At 40.1% G+C, this 16,882-nt stretch overlaps 1 protein-coding gene and 1 long non-coding RNA gene across 2 annotated transcripts in view; one reads left to right on the top strand and one right to left on the bottom strand.

Annotated features, from left to right (window-relative positions):
* Window positions 1-2,027: 2,027 nt before the first annotated feature.
* On the bottom strand, window positions 2,028-15,681 carry POMP (proteasome maturation protein). Its single transcript, XM_059995933.1, has 6 exons — window positions 15,598-15,681; window positions 12,982-13,079; window positions 11,199-11,259; window positions 9,126-9,227; window positions 7,325-7,418; window positions 2,028-2,907 (listed from the first exon to the last, which is right to left on the bottom strand). Exons 1-6 carry the CDS (start codon window positions 15,598-15,600, stop codon window positions 2,840-2,842), a joined length of 426 nt encoding a protein of 141 aa, XP_059851916.1. The 5' UTR covers window positions 15,601-15,681; the 3' UTR covers window positions 2,028-2,839.
* A 55-nt stretch (window positions 15,682-15,736) lies between these two features.
* The window catches only part of LOC132413753 (uncharacterized), a 30,566-nt gene continuing 29,420 nt past the window's right edge, over window positions 15,737-16,882 (top strand). Inside the window, exon 1 of the long non-coding RNA XR_009516806.1 lies at window positions 15,737-15,811. This is a non-coding gene — a long non-coding RNA (uncharacterized lncRNA). The remainder of the gene's footprint in view (window positions 15,812-16,882) is intronic.

Here is a 16,882-nt window from a genome sequence, read left to right as displayed (position 1 = left end):
TATCTCTGTCCTTCCTACCTGACTCGTGCTTCCTTCATGTTTTTTTTTTTCCAGTACGCCGGCCCTCTCACTGTTGTGGCCTCTTCCGTCGCGGAGCACAGGCTCCAGACGCGCAGGCTCAGCAGCCATGGCTCACGGGCCCAGCCACTCTGCGGCATGTGGGATCTTCCTGCACCGGGGCACGAAACCCGTGTCCCCTGCATCGGCAGGCGGACTCTCAACCACTGCACCACCAAGGAAGCCCCTTCTTTATGTTTTTAATGGTGGAAAAATCTTTTCTGTTAGTCTTCAGGTTGTTTCCATAGACAGCTGTGTGCTGTTAAACAGCCGTCATTTGGACATGCCCATGGGAGGAGGTGAGTTCAGGGACTTTCTACTCTGCCATCTTGGCCACTGCCCCCACCAAGGTATGGGCTCTTAATTAAGGATTTGTTGTACTTGAAGGAACCTGAATTTCAACTTTGAAATCATGAGCTAAATAAATAAGTTCAATGAAGTATCACATTTTTGGTTTTGCTTTATTGAAATATCAAGTCAAAATTTGGTTAAACTTAGATTCATCCAATTGTAGACTCCAGTGGAAGATTATACACTATACAGTCTTTCAGCTTTTCAAAAGTAATCTACCTGTTCAGACAATTTTCTACACTCTTGAAATGTCTGCATTCAAAGGAGTAACAAAATGCAGGAAAGCACTGGGTTATACTTATGTGTACTCCTGAAAGAGGGATAAAACCCACTGCAAAAAGAAAAATTAATAAAAAATAAGCCTATCATTTATATTTTGTACAGAGGTAGGACTGAAGAGACGTGTCTAGTGAAAGAGCCATCCCATGATGTGCCAAACAGTGCTCAGTTATTTGCAAACCCACCCGCTTTGAGACAATAAAATCCACAAATTCCTTTATTCATATACATATTTAAAAAAGTAACACAGAACTACATTACAGTCCATTAATTATGTTTATATCTCTTTTATTGTGAATTTTATCATTTTAGTGTTAGTAAAACTAATTGTAATCAGGCACCAACCTGTGAAGTATCTCTTAAACCCTCAAAATACTAAACTAATTCCTTAAAACAAACCCCACGGCATCTGAAAGAAAAAATGCCTAACTGAAGAGTCTGGCACCTAGGCAAAGTATCTCAGAGGAACCTGAAATTTACTCTCATGAAGGAACCCAAATCATCCCAACTCCAGGCACACACTGCAGTTTGCAGAGACTACTAGCAAACGTTCCAGCACCGAGGTACACGGGAAGAATTAACTGATGCTAATAAATATTACTATAAAGGCGAAAGCAAGCATATAAATCAAAGGTTCTCATCCCTGGAGAGCTTTTCAAAAGTAGACTTCCTGGGATCCACCCCAGACTCGTCCTTCTGGAATTTCTGAGATTCAGACCCTGACACCAAAATTCTTTCACAAGATTTCCAGGTGATTTTACAGGCACCCAGGGATAAGGATCATGGGTGTAAACACAAAGGAGGTAAAAGAGGAAAAGGAGAGAGGGGCAAGCATGAAGACCTTCAGAGAATAAGCACTAATCATGATTACCAATTTCTGTGTTTAAAGCATGAGTTTTTCCATTTAAACTATGTTCATTAATTCATAGTACCTTCTACTGGTCAGGAAGAGTATCTACTATTCCTAAAACTAATTAAGGTACAGAAATATCCAACTTTGTTAATTAGTTGAAAGAGAACACATTTAGAAACAATCAATTAGTGAACCTTCATTATTTCTATATTTTCTCATAATTTAAGTGTAAAGTGGGTTGGCAAATATTGTGTTGGCAAAGACAGTTTTAAGCTCAATTCTCAACGGTCAGGAGCAATTTTTACAGTAGGATGTTTAGCAGCATCCCTAGCCTCCTTGCACTAGATGCCAGCTGGAAACCCTCCCCAAAGTTGTGACAACCAGAAATTTCTCTAGACACTGTTAAATGACCCCCCCCCACTCCCAGTGGGGGGAGAAAACACTGCCTTCAGTCATAGATCAGTGACTTAGACAATAAAAATACTCCTGAGAAATTGATAATCTTTAATTTTGTATACTAGGTCCATAAAAAAATACCTTATTAACAAAGAACAACCATAGGGAAGATTTATTTTTAAATAAACTATTATTGAATTTGTTCATGAATAGTTGTATGTGTACATGAATGTTCTGTTTTCCTTTTTAAATTTAAGCATCTTATGATATATTAATCTATGCAGTACTACAGTTTAATTGACATCTGCTGATTGTTTAATTTTTCACTTTAAAGACAAGACCAAAATCAAAACCTCTGAACTTATACTTTTCAACCTGAAAGAATCAAAGAATGTAGTTATAATCCTAAGTAGCATCAATAAAGCAAGTGTTATTCTTATGAGTATTAATGGACTATACTGAAACAAGGTAAAATATAATAGTCTTATTTTGTACTTACTTTGAAATGCTGCCACTGAACAGATGTTTATTCTGAAAGATGCTACTATGAAGTTTGCAGGCTCAAATACCAATAATGATTATTCAAAATTAAATTTATGAAATAACTAGGAAACAGGCTGAACTGGAACCTGTGCATAGTTTTATGATATTAATTAGCAACATTTTTTTAAAGACATAGAAGGCTATTGTTTTAATATAAATTAGAAGTTTTTAAACCATCTCCCTTTAGTGCCTTCAATTATCACATAAACCAAAGACCCAAATAACTTCAAATGATCACAGATACTATTTAGGCAAAAATTCTCATGTGTCAGTAATTTTAATGTTGTGCACGTCAAATTATAGTAAAAAACGACTATAAACAAGATGCAGCCCCTCTACTTCCATGAACAGCACACTGCATTACAGTAAACCGAGCTTATATTCAACCATCAAATGTGGTTCTCCCATTAGTTCACTTTGTGATGGGTCTGAAAACAAACAAAAACAAACATATTAAAGAACTGGACACTTAGAATGGGTGCATTCTACTGTATGTCAAGTATACCTCAATTCAGGTGATTGTAAAAGAAAATATAGATTGAATAAGTTCTTTTTCAAAGTTCTTAAGTTTTCCAGTGCTTTCCAGTTGACCCTAGGAACGATCTCTAATAAGAGATTAAACAATCCGTAATCTAATTTGCAAAACCCATTTTATTTCTATCACTCTGTGTTCCGTTGCAAATATATATATACACAAACCAGAAGTCTAGAGCAAGAAAACCTTAAAAACCTTCACTCTCTTGTCTGTATTGACGAGTCAGACAAAAGTCTTACTTTAACTGCAATAATGCACCTAAGAGTTTTTAAAATGAATAACAACATTAAGCTTCCTACAAACAAACAAAGCCTCTTCTCCTCCACACAGGACAAGAAACAGAATAAATACCCAACGAAATAAACTGTAAAATCAGTTTGTAAAAATAAATAATCATTAAAATAATGATTACCAAGAGTAACATCAATTTGGATGTTTCCTCACTGGATCTCCTAAGAGACTGGAGATTACTGTGTCACATTAGTTCAGCAATCTCTACTCTTGACATCTGTCACACAACAAAGTAACCTTAGCAACAACTGATACTGTTACAATTATTAATAGAGTAAATGGCTATGTATACAACAGGCATCCAAAACCCAAATTAAGAAAAAGTATGTCCGCACATGAGTACAAAGAACAAAGATGTTTGCTGCAGCCCTGTTTTGTTAATAAGAGAGAAAACTCAATACATGTATTGATGCAGCATACCTACTACCGTAAGATACACACAGTATGATACCAATTGTGATAAAAAAATATATACACAAAGCAACGTCAGATATTTTCTGATTATATATATTTGTATGAAGACACACAAAAAAGTCTGGAAGGACATACACTAACTAAAAGCAAGCAGCAGGCAAATAGGGAAGCAGGGAGAGAAATGGGTTTGGGGTAAACATGGAGGACTTGAGTCTCAGCTGTAATGTTTTCAATATTTAAACAAAGAATATCCTTATTTATATAATAACAACTTCCCTTTTAAACTCTGCTTTTTAAAGCTTTTGACTTTAATAAAATACATGCTTATTAAATAAATCACTTGCACCAGAAGACAGCACACCATGTAAGCAAGGCCCTGGCCCGTGAGACTCCCAGGGAGGACCCGGCCTCTTGGTCAGTCTCAGTTCCCTCATCTTAAAGTGACAGAACTAGAGTAAACGGAAGGCCACTTTCAGCATTAAGAAAAAGGCTAGTTGTGACTTTCTTACTGCCTTCCTCACATTCTCTTCCCTTCCTTAAAATATAATGTGCAGATTTTTCTTGGCCAAGCACTTCCCTGATGAGCAAGCAAACAAAACCCTGATCACCTCCAACACTTTAAAAAATGTAAATTGGAGAATTATACAGATTTTCATCACAGTTGACTAGTCTTCATATCACGCTTAGATTAACACACTACTCCCTCATTACAGACTTTAAAATTCCTTCTGGGTCAAATGTGATGAGGAGAATGTGGTGAGCAACAGCTTTCAACACTCATCACGGATTAAGCACCTTATGAGGCACTGGAGACACAAGAGTTAACAAGACAAAGTCCCCAGCTCTCGCGAGGCCTGTATTTAAGTTGGGGAAAACAAATAAGAAACAAGAAAAATACTGAAAAAGTGATAAGCAAAGAATGAAAATGAGGTGACAGGGTGACTGGGACTACTTTAGACTGGGTAGTCTCTGAAGGAGTGACATTTAAACTGGGATCTGAAAAGTGAGGGGGGAAAGTACTCTAAGCAGAAGGAACAGCTAAGGCAAGGCCCTAAGGTGAAGCCATAAACTGTCCATAAATTATACAGTCACAGTCCCCACAACGGGGAAACTACCCAAAGTGCAGTGCAGTGATCTCATCCTGACAAAAATCACCTACCTAAACAGAGGATCTTTCTAGTTCTTAGCTGCCTTACAGAGATGCAAGGAATGAATATATAAAGATGTCCATAAGATAGCCAGTGATCTTTTTTTTTTTTTTTTTTTGGTGGTACGCGGGCCTCTCTCACTGTTGTGGCCTCTCCCGTTGCGGAGCACAGGCTCCGGACGGGCAGGCCCAGCGGCCATGGCTCGCGGGCCTAGCCGCCCTGCGGCATGTGGGATCTTCCTGGACCAGGGCACGAACTCGTGTTCCCTGCATCGGCAGGCGGACTCGCAACCACTGCGCCACCAGGGAAGCCCCCGCTAGTGATCTTTTTAAATCTGAAATTCTATCACATGTCACGGCTTAAAATCACTCGATGGGTATGGACACCATGGGGGGAACGTCGGAGGGGGGGCAGGGGTGGTGGTGGGATGAATTGGGAGACTGCGACTGACACATATACACTAATATGCATAAAATAGATAACTAATAACCTGTTTGAAAAAATAAAATTAAAAAAAGATTATAAATTGAAAGAAAACAAAAGAGCTGAAGAAAAAAATAAAATAAAGTTACAGTCTTCAGATGTCAAAAGAAAAAAAAAAATCACTCAATGGCTTTCTGTTGCATTCTGAATAAACTTTTTATGGTCTGCAAGGCGCTGGCTCCTCTGTACCTGCCTGGCTTTTCAACCTCACCTTATTCTACTTTCCACTTCCCTCAAAACACTCCAGCTACATGGGCCTTCTTAACATGTTCTTATGTGTGTTGAGAGACAATTCTCTAGGAGCCTTTCTTGATTCCACAAGTCTTGGAAGCAGAGGCACTGTCTGCCTTTGTTCTGGACTCTCTTTCCAAGGCTGTTTCTAAAGAGAGATCATGTTGCCCTTGGGGCACAGAATAGGCAGGCTGACTGCCCATTATAAGATTCAGGTGCCCTGAACTTGGGGTTCCCCTTACTGTAACAAAATACACTCTATATGCTGGTTTCATCTAACCCTCTTCTTGCTGCCCTGTGGGAACTGGAGCTTAGGGACCCAACAGAAAAGCTGATGCTCTGGCTTCTGCTACTGCCGTGAATAACAAACTGCCCTTTGTCTCGAGGAGTCTGTCTCTGCCAGCATCCGTGAAACCACAGAGGGCTAACTTGTTAGCTCTTAAGTGGAATAAACCCTTCAGAGCTCTTCGGCTGTTCTCAGGTTAGAGACCCTGGGCATACAGCTTCTTCTGTCTGAAATATTCTTCCCTCTACTTTTAGCTCAACTAATTCATGTATCTTTCAGGAATCAATTTATATGTCATATTCCCAGAGGTGCCTGGCCCTCCTACCCAACAACAAACTATACACCTACTCCCTTTATTCTTAGAATTTAATCACTGTTTATAACTACATGTTTGTGTTTTAACTGTTAATGTTTACCTCCCGCATTAGGAAGCACAGATGTTTTGTTTTCTTCACCGTCGTATATTCAAAGCCTAGCCCAGTGCCTGACGTATAACAATTATTTTACTGACTGAATAAATGCTCAGTAAGTCCCTCTCCCTTTTTTTTCACATGACTTTACAGAGCCTGATTTTTAAATGAGTGCATTTTTATAACTAAAAGATAATTATAAACCTGAGCTATCACCTTACTAATTTTAAATGAGGTCTAAATTCAATGTAAAAGCTTAGGAATTCCAGGTTTTCCTGCATTCAAAAAGTTCCCTCAGGGAAGATTCTCAAAGAGGAGTCTCATGAGATTTCTGTTGCATCCACAGCATCTCGTTACCGGACATTAGCAGCCAAGCAAAAGTAATATAATTTAATCCTGTTGGGTTTTTCTGTTTCTCCCAAACTGCTGAGGCATAATGAACAGAAGTAATACTGGACAGAATTATATTTGTTTACCGTCCTCAGAACCAGAAAAAAATAAAGGATGCTGCATGTATTGCTCTTACTTAAAAGCCATTTATGTCATACATAATATAATCATCCAGAGAATTTTGTTAAAAATGACAGATTCTTCTTTACTATTCACCATCTATAGAAACACAACAATTACTTAGGAGGAAAGGGTGGGTATTTTTTAAAGAAAACTTTGATCTTATTTTTTCTAGTTGTTTTTAAAACTAGTCACATCCCACAAACATTCTGAACAGTGCAACAACAATCCTCGTTTAAGCTACCCTAAGAATATTGCACTGGACTCACACATCAGACTTTATCCTCAGGATATGAAAGGAATGACTGTCGTTAATTGACTGAAATGACTATAATCTCAGAACTCCATAAATAATTTTCACTTTTAAAACCAGTTAAACAGTTATTACCATTAAAGTTTATCTTATTTCACTGAATAAACACAAATGAATTCAATCAGCTATAAACTCCACGAGGATGAAGACGCTGTACGTTTCATCTGCTGCTGTTGTCTTGTACATTATTGGGGCTCTATAAAAAGGTATGGAATGACACTTACCATTAAGAATATCTTCAAATCCAATAGTCTCATCATTACCCCTCAAAATATCCAATGAGAGGTTTGAGCTTGGAAGAAATGGAAGACGCTGAACCTTCAGGAAAAGTATAAAAAGGCAAAATTAGAAAAAACCAAGGGGAAAAAATATACATGACCAAATTTCACATTCTTCATTCTTTATTTGTAAAATTCACAAAACCAAGTAACATATCAATTTAACCAATGTGGGTTAATCAATTTAACATGCAAGTTCACATTTGAGACCCAAACCAAAATTTTAAAAATTCCTCAACACTTTATGCAAAATATATACACTGAAACTGAGAGCTTCTCACTGATACTTAACAATCCCATCAGGCTTGCTCACATTCGAGGGTTTCGCTTCCGTCCAGGAAACCCAAGCACACACCACGTGATGAAATGCAAAATCCTAGAGCCTAACACCATTCTTTGTTCCTAATAAACGTGGGATGATCAAATTCCTGAAGAAATTCCAACTCAGCGAGAGCAGTATTCTATTTAGTAAACCAATTATTCATTTTTTATGTTGTTCTGTATTGCTCACACAAATGTTTAAGTTATGACCCTTTAAAACAGTACCGATAGGGACTTCCCTGGTGGCACAGTGGTTAAGAATCTGCCTGCCAATGCAGGGGACACGGGTTTGATCCCTGGTCTGGGAAGATCCCATATGCCGCGGAGCAACTAAGCCCACGTGCCACAACTACTGAGCCTGCGCTCTAGAGCCCACGAACTACAACTACTGAGCCTGCGTGCCACAACTGCTGAAGCCAGCATGCCTAGAGCCCATGTTCCGCAACAAGAGAAGCCACCGCAATGAGAAGCCCACGCACCGCAACGAAGAGTAGCCGCCACTCGCCACAACTAGAGAAAGCCCATGCAGCAACGAAGACCAACGCAGCAAAAAATAAACTAATAATTAATTTAAAAAAAAAAAACAGTAGTGGTAACTAGAAATGAAGATCAAAGTCACCTGTGGGCCTTTAAAAACCACAATGCCATTGTGAACTAGTGTTACATACTTTTTTCAATTATTAAATACATATACTGCAGACTAGTATCTAAGTACAGTGGAGAAAGCATGGGCTGTACAGTCAGAGAGATCTGGATTCAAATTCTGCTTTTATACTTACTTAGGCTTTGCCTAAGTTACCTGACTTGTGTCACCCTGTTTCCATCTGTGAACTAGGATAACAGCACCTTCCTCTCAAACCTGTAGCATGGTGCAGTGTAAAGTATACATATATAGTCAATGGCACATAGTTTGTACCCAACAAACTTTAATGTAGCCAAACCAAATTTTCAGTTTTTCTGTTCTTTGTTAGTTGTCCAGCAATCACTGGAATCAATGGATGTGACAGAATCCAGAGCACAGATGGGGGGACAGTTCTTACACACTTGGAACAACCTTTCCGAAGATCTTCTTCCTAAGCAACAGGTATACTCAGCAATATACAACCTGCCTATTAGATACCTCCACCTGGATATTCCTAGAGGCATCTCAGATTCAGTGTAACCCCCCAAAGGAGAAAAACATGAAAAGTGAACACAGGTAAGTTTTCAGACAGTGAGCCTATAATTTAAAGGAGTTTTCCATTTCAAAGCTTCTTTTCTCTATGAAGTAGAAATCAAGGTCATATCCTAAAAGGGGGAAAGTAGGATAGGTTGTAGGGGAGAAGAGAAGGTAAGGTTTGTACAGCTGTTATTAAAATAGAAGGCTCCTTCCAACTGATATCAACACACAGGTGGGATGCATACAAACTGACATTCATAAACCCACCTGCTGCACTGCCTTGAATTCCATTTGTAGTTTTAATGGAGCAAATAGACCCTGGATGTTTCTCAGTGTGGAAAAGTTCATTTTATCTTGGTTGAGCTGGAACTATAAAGACAACAATGTAATTTTAAATGTTACTCAACATTCTGCTTTCAAAACAGTTAGCACTGATACGCATGTGACACAATACTTAGAGGAAAGATTTCAATAACCATAACTGAAATAAAAACGAAGTATTTTTACTAATTTCTTCGACAAATTTTAGAATATGTATGTCTATATTTTACCTGGCATGCAGGTGTCCTTCACTGGTGTAAAATTACCACCTAAAATTTAGATTTACAGAACTAATACATTAAGGGAATGTTTTTCACATTGCAAAAGTGTATTTACAAAGCATAATCATATTTCAATGCTTTTGATTAGAATTACTGCAAAACTGGTAGAGCAAAAAGGTGTAAATAACCTCAGATCCAGAAAGTTTTATACAGGGACAATAATTAGTAAGAAATTTCTAAGTATGAAAGTATCTACTTCAAAGGATTTCATAAAAGAAATAATCAGACCCATTATACGGTCCTGTTAATTAAATTACAACCCTTAAACTCCACCTTTCTGAGTAATTGAGTCTGGGGGAAAAAAGAAACCCAAACTCTGAAGTCTGTCCAATTTGTGTTGGGTACTAATAAGCAATTTTATTCTGGAATCATACTCTTACTAAGCACTGATACTACTTCTAAAAAACGAGTCAGGGTTTCCCTGGTGGCGCAGTGGTTGAGAGTCCGCCTGCCGATGCAGGGGACGCGGGTTCGTGCCCCAGCCTGGGAGGATCCCACATGCCGCGGAGCGGCTGGGCCCGTGAGCCATGGCCGCTGAGCCTGCGTGTCCGGAGCCTGTGCTCCACAACGGGAGAGGCCACAACAGTGAGAGGCCCGGGTAGCGCAAAAGAAAAAGTCAGGTTTACCCCATCTAAATATGTATAATTTATCTTTGAACCCAAATGCAGAACTTCACATTCACCTCTTTGTTTTTCTTGAAGTTCTGGCCTAGTCTTTTGGTCTATTGCGTCATCTATGATGTAGTTCACTTATTCATCAAAACGAGCTATCCGTGTCAGCTTTTTCTTCCATAAACCTGATTTATATGTTTTCTATGGCTAATCTGAAATCTCTGAAAAACAACCTTCTCATCTTCTGAGCATGAAACCAGAATGCAGCTAAAGCAGCCAGGGGCCCCTTTATTTTCTCGTCTAATTTGAACTTCAATTTCATCATCAAATTATTTGTTCTACTCTTTCTTAAGGAAAAATCTTTCCCCTTGCTGAAGAGGGAGGAAACAAAACAAAACAAAAAAACCGGAATAGGTCAGCTTCCTGTTAACTGGGTGACACTGCACCATCATCCCCAAGTAGTAAGACACCTCCTTGTTCTTGCTCTGAATGTGTTATTTAAAAACCCTTTAGGTTGTCTTTAGGACATCTGTACAAGCTATACCCTCTGGGGAATAACCTTTCCCCACCTATTTATCTGGTTAATACTGTTTTAAAACTGTTCAAATGCCCTCTTCTAGAAAGCTTTCCACAGATGCTTGCTCCATCCCTGGTCCTCTACAACACTTTATGAAGCCCCTATCCACTGCTTATCCTCCCATTAAAATTTCAGCCCCTTAAGGATGGGGACTATGTCGTATTCACCTGTGCACCTACTGTGCCCAGCAGTAACGTGGAGATGCAGGGCTTGAAAAAGAGGTCAAGGCTAGAGATATGGGCTTGGGAAGACCAACAGCAAAAATGGCAGGGGAATAAATATAAAAGAAAATGGGATCATCAAAGGAGAACATATGAAAGGAATGGAAAGGTGGACTAACCTCTAGAAATGTCTATAAAAAAGACAAAGAAGAATGTGTAGAAAGGGAGCTTTAGTGAAGCAATACAATGATAACTCAAAGATTAGGATATTGAAAACAAGGCCTCAAGTTTTTCATGGTTAAATGCTCAACACCAGAAGTGTCTTAATCAAGTATTATTAAAAATATTTTTCTAAAGGATAAAAATAAAAACACAGGTAACATACTTACATTTTTTTCTGATAATTCAAGAGGATGACTGGGCAAAAGTTCATTTTTCACATAAGAAAAACTGAAAATAAACATTTAAGATGGAAGATTATATATTACTGAATACCTAGAGCTCAAAATCACATCCATCACTGTTGTAGTATAAATAAATGGCACAGGGAGTTTTGGGGGGATGAGTAAACTATTCTGTATCCTGAGTGTGGTGGTGATGGTTCTGGGAATTAACACATGTTTTAAAATTCATAGAACTATACACCCAAAGGAAGACAAGAAGTCAAATTTACTGAATATTGTTTTAAATGCATCTATTATAGATACTGGTGGTCAAAACTTCAATTCACTGGGGAGAACCCCCCCAAAAATGGTGCTAAATGATGCCCTGTACCTAGAAGAAATTTAATAAAAAGTATGTTTAATACTATTACTCTGATGACATGATTCTTGCATTATATAAAATATCTAAGCCTCTTTTGTTCAGATCTAATGCATATTCAATAGTTAATATATTTTTGGTAAACACATGTTGAACGATCTGTTTGACATTTACCAAACACCTACTATGTATAAAGTACCATATTAGGTGATATACAGCTAGAACCAGGCCGCAGGTCTTTATCACCCTAGATATACAAAGATGACTATCTTATTGTCCAAACCAGGATCTGAGAGCTGAAGGAAACCTTAGAAATCCTGCAACAATCGTTTACTGAATACTATCTTTGTACAGAACATTATCCGCAAAGTGGAATTTGATAATGGCTCTGCTCGTGGCAATCTTACAGTCTAACTGGGAAGGAAAAGAAGCATTTCATGTGAAAACAAAAAAAACAAGAACGAATCACCCGGATGGGTTACTGGCTAGCTTATAAATCTGACTATACTATACTACTGCCAATTCCAAAGGCAATATAGTGCATCTTTTACTACAGAATGAAAAGACAATAGTGAGGTATTATGTCTGCTCCCAGAGACCAATATTAGAATGATATTCTAAGACAGTAAGAGTAAACACCTGAAAATTAGATATAAAATTCAAAAATTCAAAACACAGTACATACAAAGCAGGGAGGAAAGCATTATCCTTATTTGATTAAGCAGAAAAACAATCTGCCAAGGAGAAGGACCAGAACTAGAAATTCAGACCTAAACATATAGAAAAATATAGAAAATCGAGGGAAGGGGCATAACTGTACTGAAACTAGAAGAGAAAAATAAGAGCATCTAAGCCTTACCCAGTGCTTACTAATGCCATGTACTGGTCTACGTACTTTCCATGTGTTAGCTCATTCAAAATAACATATATGCTATTACTAGCCTTATTTCACAGGTGTGGACACTGAGACGTAGAACAATTAAGTAACCTGCCCACAGGCATACATCTAGTAAATGGCGGAGCCAGGACCAAAACCCAGAGTCCATGCTCTTTACTGCTATGTTCTAGTGTCTCCCAAAGAACAGTCAATTACTCCACAAGTTAATAAGATGAAGAGACAAATGGCTCTCCAAGTTATCAGCAGCACAAAGAAGAATCCTACCAAATCATGCTACTGGGTAACATCTCCTAGGAAGATGCCCTTTCCTGGGAACCTACTACTCTGATAAGATGCTTCTTCCACTATAGAACACATCCAATCCTACCCTCCCCCTCCTCCCCTAAAGTGTATTACTTGCTACCTCCTAAATTAAATATACATTTATGGCCTATCAAAATATTTAAAGAATACTGTGAGAAATAATTCACATTTTACCATAACAAAGTCAAAGTCCCAATTCCCCCATATACCCTTTTCGAAGAAGATCATGACTTTCAAAAGGTCCACTTGCTGAAAGTTCAGTAACTGGAATACTGTCCTTTAGCTGAGATCCAAGTCCTCTGGCATTCTACAACAGAAAGGAAAAACACTATTAAATATAAACAGTTCAAAAAAACACTGTTTAAGCACTGGAAAGAAAGGATAAGGTCTTTGCCCTCAAAGGGCCCAGTCTAGACAAGTACCATGAGCTTTAGCATTATGGTAGAGGAATATACATGGTTCAGTGAATAAAATCGAATTTGGGGTAGGAAGGATTCCTGAGTTGATCTCTGAGTGCTGTCAGATTGAAAGGCATTCACGTAAAACAAGAACATGGGTAAAAGTATAAAAATATAAATGAGCAAGCTACAAGTCGTTTGAGATGACCAGCTAACTACATGTCTGAGTAGAGCAGTAAAGGCTGGCCAAAAGAAAAAATGAAAAGGCTTCAATATGCAAAGAAACTTCTGTTTTATTCTGAAATAGACAGAGAGCCTCTGAAGGGTTATGGCATGATCAGATTTACTTTTATTGGAAAGATCCCCCCTTAGGTTAGAATGATCGGCACAGAATGAAAAATGTTGAGGGCAGAATCCTGGGGAATACCATTCCTTATGGACAAGGAAGAACAAGGAAAATGGGATTAAGAACAGAGAGAACAGCTAGAAGAGAGTAGTCACAGGAGCTAAGAAAGAAAGGGAATTTCAGAAAGTTTTTGGTTCCCATAAGAGGGTACTACCTATGAAAAATAAATGTACCTAATCAGGATGGTATAAATAAAAAAAAATAAAAAGAAAGACTCACGGTATATTTGGTACTAGTGTATGGTCACCCTACTCATTTATACTATAATTTAATCACCAAATATTTATTAAATATCTACTATGTGGCAGGTTCTCTACTAGATACTGAAGATACATATCTGTCTTCCAGGGCTTAATCTAATGAAGATAGAGTAAACATGCAATTAAAATGTAATACATGTTACCATAGTTAAAACACAAGATGCTGAGTTTAAGTTACTTGTTGCTGAAATACATCTTCCCTGCAATTCTGCAGAAAACCGTAAAACAGCTGCAGGTCGTTTGGAGTGTTATACTCTTCTGGGAGAAACTATTCTGAGAAACCAGCTTTTTAAATTGATGTTTTACTTTATTTTTATATTTTACTAGGTCAGGTACTGCACAGTGTCCCGGGTTTCCTCAATCTACCACCCCAGTCCAGGCTCTCACACCTGGATAATGTTAACAGCACTGCCTCTAGCCTGTTCTATTTTCCAATTCTGCACAGCAACATTTGCCTGATAAGCAATTTTCCTCACCAAAGCTGTTAAAAAAAACAAAACAAAACGAAAAGCAAAAACCTTTCATTGGTTTGTCAATGTCTTGCCTGAATAATGTCCAAGGTCCGAAGCCTGGAACTCAAGAAGCTGTACAACAGGTTTCAACTCTCCCACATAGAAGTCACAGTTAATTAGGAAAAGAAGCTGAAATCTAGTGTGGAGGCCACTAACCTGACGAAGGCACAGAACCTCTCCGGCCCTGTTTACTCATCCTTCCAGCTGCCTGAACTCTTTCCAGGACCAGAGTTGTATGATTGTACCTTTCCAAAAACACCTTCTGTTGCTTTCCTACATAAAGGTTCTCCTTCTCCCAGACTGCTTTATTGTAGAGTAACGGAAGAAAAGTTTCCTCTACACACAAAGAAAAGGGGGATCCTGATCTCTGGGATCTACTGTTATCACTTTCCCAATTCCCTCCTGTAAAACATGAGAATCAGTACATGATATTTCTAATAAAGTAGCAGAGGAAAACAAATCTATGAAAAGTTAATTAACACTGGTTACTTGAGGATGTTTATTAAACCTCTTTACTATGTTCAGCAGTATTTACCAACAGAAACTTTCTAGATTTGGATGGCCCAGCAGCAGTACTGGTAGTATCAGAGTCGCGAGCAATGACGATTCAAGAATCTCTCCCAAACATCAAACTTTTAAGTTAAAAAGAGAGAAGGGGCGGGGCAGGAGGAGACCCAATAACAATACTGACAAACGGGGAGTAGCAACTATCCAATTTTCCCCCCTCCAACACCGGCCATACTACGAGCTCCCAGAAATGTTTGTGGGGCAAAGTTGAGTGATGGAAAAGGGACCCACAGCTGTGGGTTTGTTATCAAGGCAGTTCCGAGGGTCAGGGGTGGGTGAGGATGTCGGGCACTAGGCTCCCAAAGGTCCTCCCCTCGGGGGAGGGGTAGTCGGCCGCGCCGCACCCCAGACCGTTGCACTTTTGGGGGTGTCCTTTCCGGGTCGGCGCCAACTACGGGAAGGGGCCGGGGTCGGGACCGACTGGGGGACTTGGGGATGGGAGAGAGGAGGCGGTGGGAAAGGATGAAGCCGAGGCGCCGCTCGCGGGACCAGCGCCGGAGCCCTGCCCAGGAGGCGGCCACGAACCCCCGGACCCCGTGACTCGACAAATCATGGCGCCCGAGGCCGGCCTCCTCCTCCCGCCGCCGCCGCCACCGGGGAACGGGCTGGGGAGCGGCGGCCTGCTCCTGCGGCCACGGATCCGAGCCCGCAGGCCACTCGGGTCGCCCAGGGTCTCACTCACCATCTTCAACTCGCTCTGCGAACAGCTTCTCAGCCTGTTACCGTCAGCCGACCCCGCGGCTCACTTCCGTTTCCGGGGTTGCCCCCACCCACATCCGCCGGAAGTGCGTCCGTCCGGGCGAGGAAGGAAGGAGGGTGCGGGGCATCTGGAGGGAGCCGCACGGGGCCGGAGCTCCCACGCCTGAAGTCCCGAGGGATCGGGGACCGAGGGCGACGTAAGGGGGTGTGGGCTGGAGGAGGGCGGGGGAGGGGAGACGCGGTTGTTCACTCTGTTCGTTATCAGCCCCGACCGCTTGTGCGGCGTTGGGAGATGGGCGGTGTACTTTGCTGGATGCATCGCCCTGTTCGTCCAAAATCTCTTTGAGGTCGAGATTACGTTTTTCATAAGGGCAAACGAGGCCCAGGTGGAATGAGTGATTCGCGTGCAGTCATCCAGCTAGTGAGGCAAATGTGGAAGCCAAAGCTTTTGCCGGTTTGCTTTTATTTTTTTAAATTACTTATCGAAGGCCAGCTATGTTCAGGACTCCGGGCTGAGACTAAGAATACAGAAATGAACAGGCTCGTGTGGTTCCTGGGCTCCAGCCGTAGAGGAACTCTTGGGGTGGGCAGGGTGACAGCTAAGTAAGTATGATATCAGTGACCTTTGAGGGCTTTTACTATGTAGTAACACAATTCCAAGTGCTGTACGTGAACTATCTCCTTTAACTCTTTGAATAATCTTATGAAGTGAGTTCTACACTTACCTCAGTTTTACAGGCGCTGAAAGCAAGACATAAAAGAGTTTAAATAGATATGACCAAGGACACATAATCTATTATAGTTACAGTCATACACTATACTCTGTTGCCTTCCATATGTGATGTGATAAAACGGACTCACGCGTTGTCACCATGTAATGGAGCTAATTTAAGGAATCCTTGGGCTGGCAGTCAAGGTATAAGAGTGAATTAGAGAGGAGAGAATATGAAAGACATTGCTGGTAGATTTGCTTGTGCAAAAGCTCAAGTGGGAAAGAAGGCCTGTGTGGCTAAATTTCAGTGAGTAAGATAGAGAGGAGTGTGAGATGAGGCTTAGGAGATGGAGGCAGATTTATCGTGGAGGCCCTTGTGTGCCAGATTAAGGATGAGGCTTTATCTTTAAAAAGACATTGAAGGATTTTAAGGAGGGAGGTCATAAGGTTGTATGTGTTATGCAGCGCATGACAGTAGATACTGTCATGGATTCCACAACCTTGAACTTCTGCGATAATCCACATTTTGAGTATTGTGCACTGCTGTCCTTATGTG

Source organism: Delphinus delphis, chromosome 18, assembly GCF_949987515.2.
Source record: "Delphinus delphis chromosome 18, mDelDel1.2, whole genome shotgun sequence".
NCBI classification, from domain to species: domain Eukaryota; kingdom Metazoa; phylum Chordata; class Mammalia; order Artiodactyla; family Delphinidae; genus Delphinus; species Delphinus delphis.
This window is presented reverse-complemented; position numbering and strand designations above follow the sequence as displayed.

What these genes read in the sequence shown, in the direction of transcription:
- POMP (XM_059995933.1), bottom strand. An exon ending in CATGATCTTCTTCGAAAAGG is followed by an intron (nt 11,260 to 12,981) that starts GTATATGGGGGA and finishes GTTTATTTTCAG; the next exon opens with TTTTTCTTATGTGAAAAATG. An exon ending in AATTCAAGGCAGTGCAGCAG is followed by an intron (nt 7,419 to 9,125) that starts GTGGGTTTATGA and finishes CTTTTCCTGAAG; the next exon opens with GTTCAGCGTCTTCCATTTCT.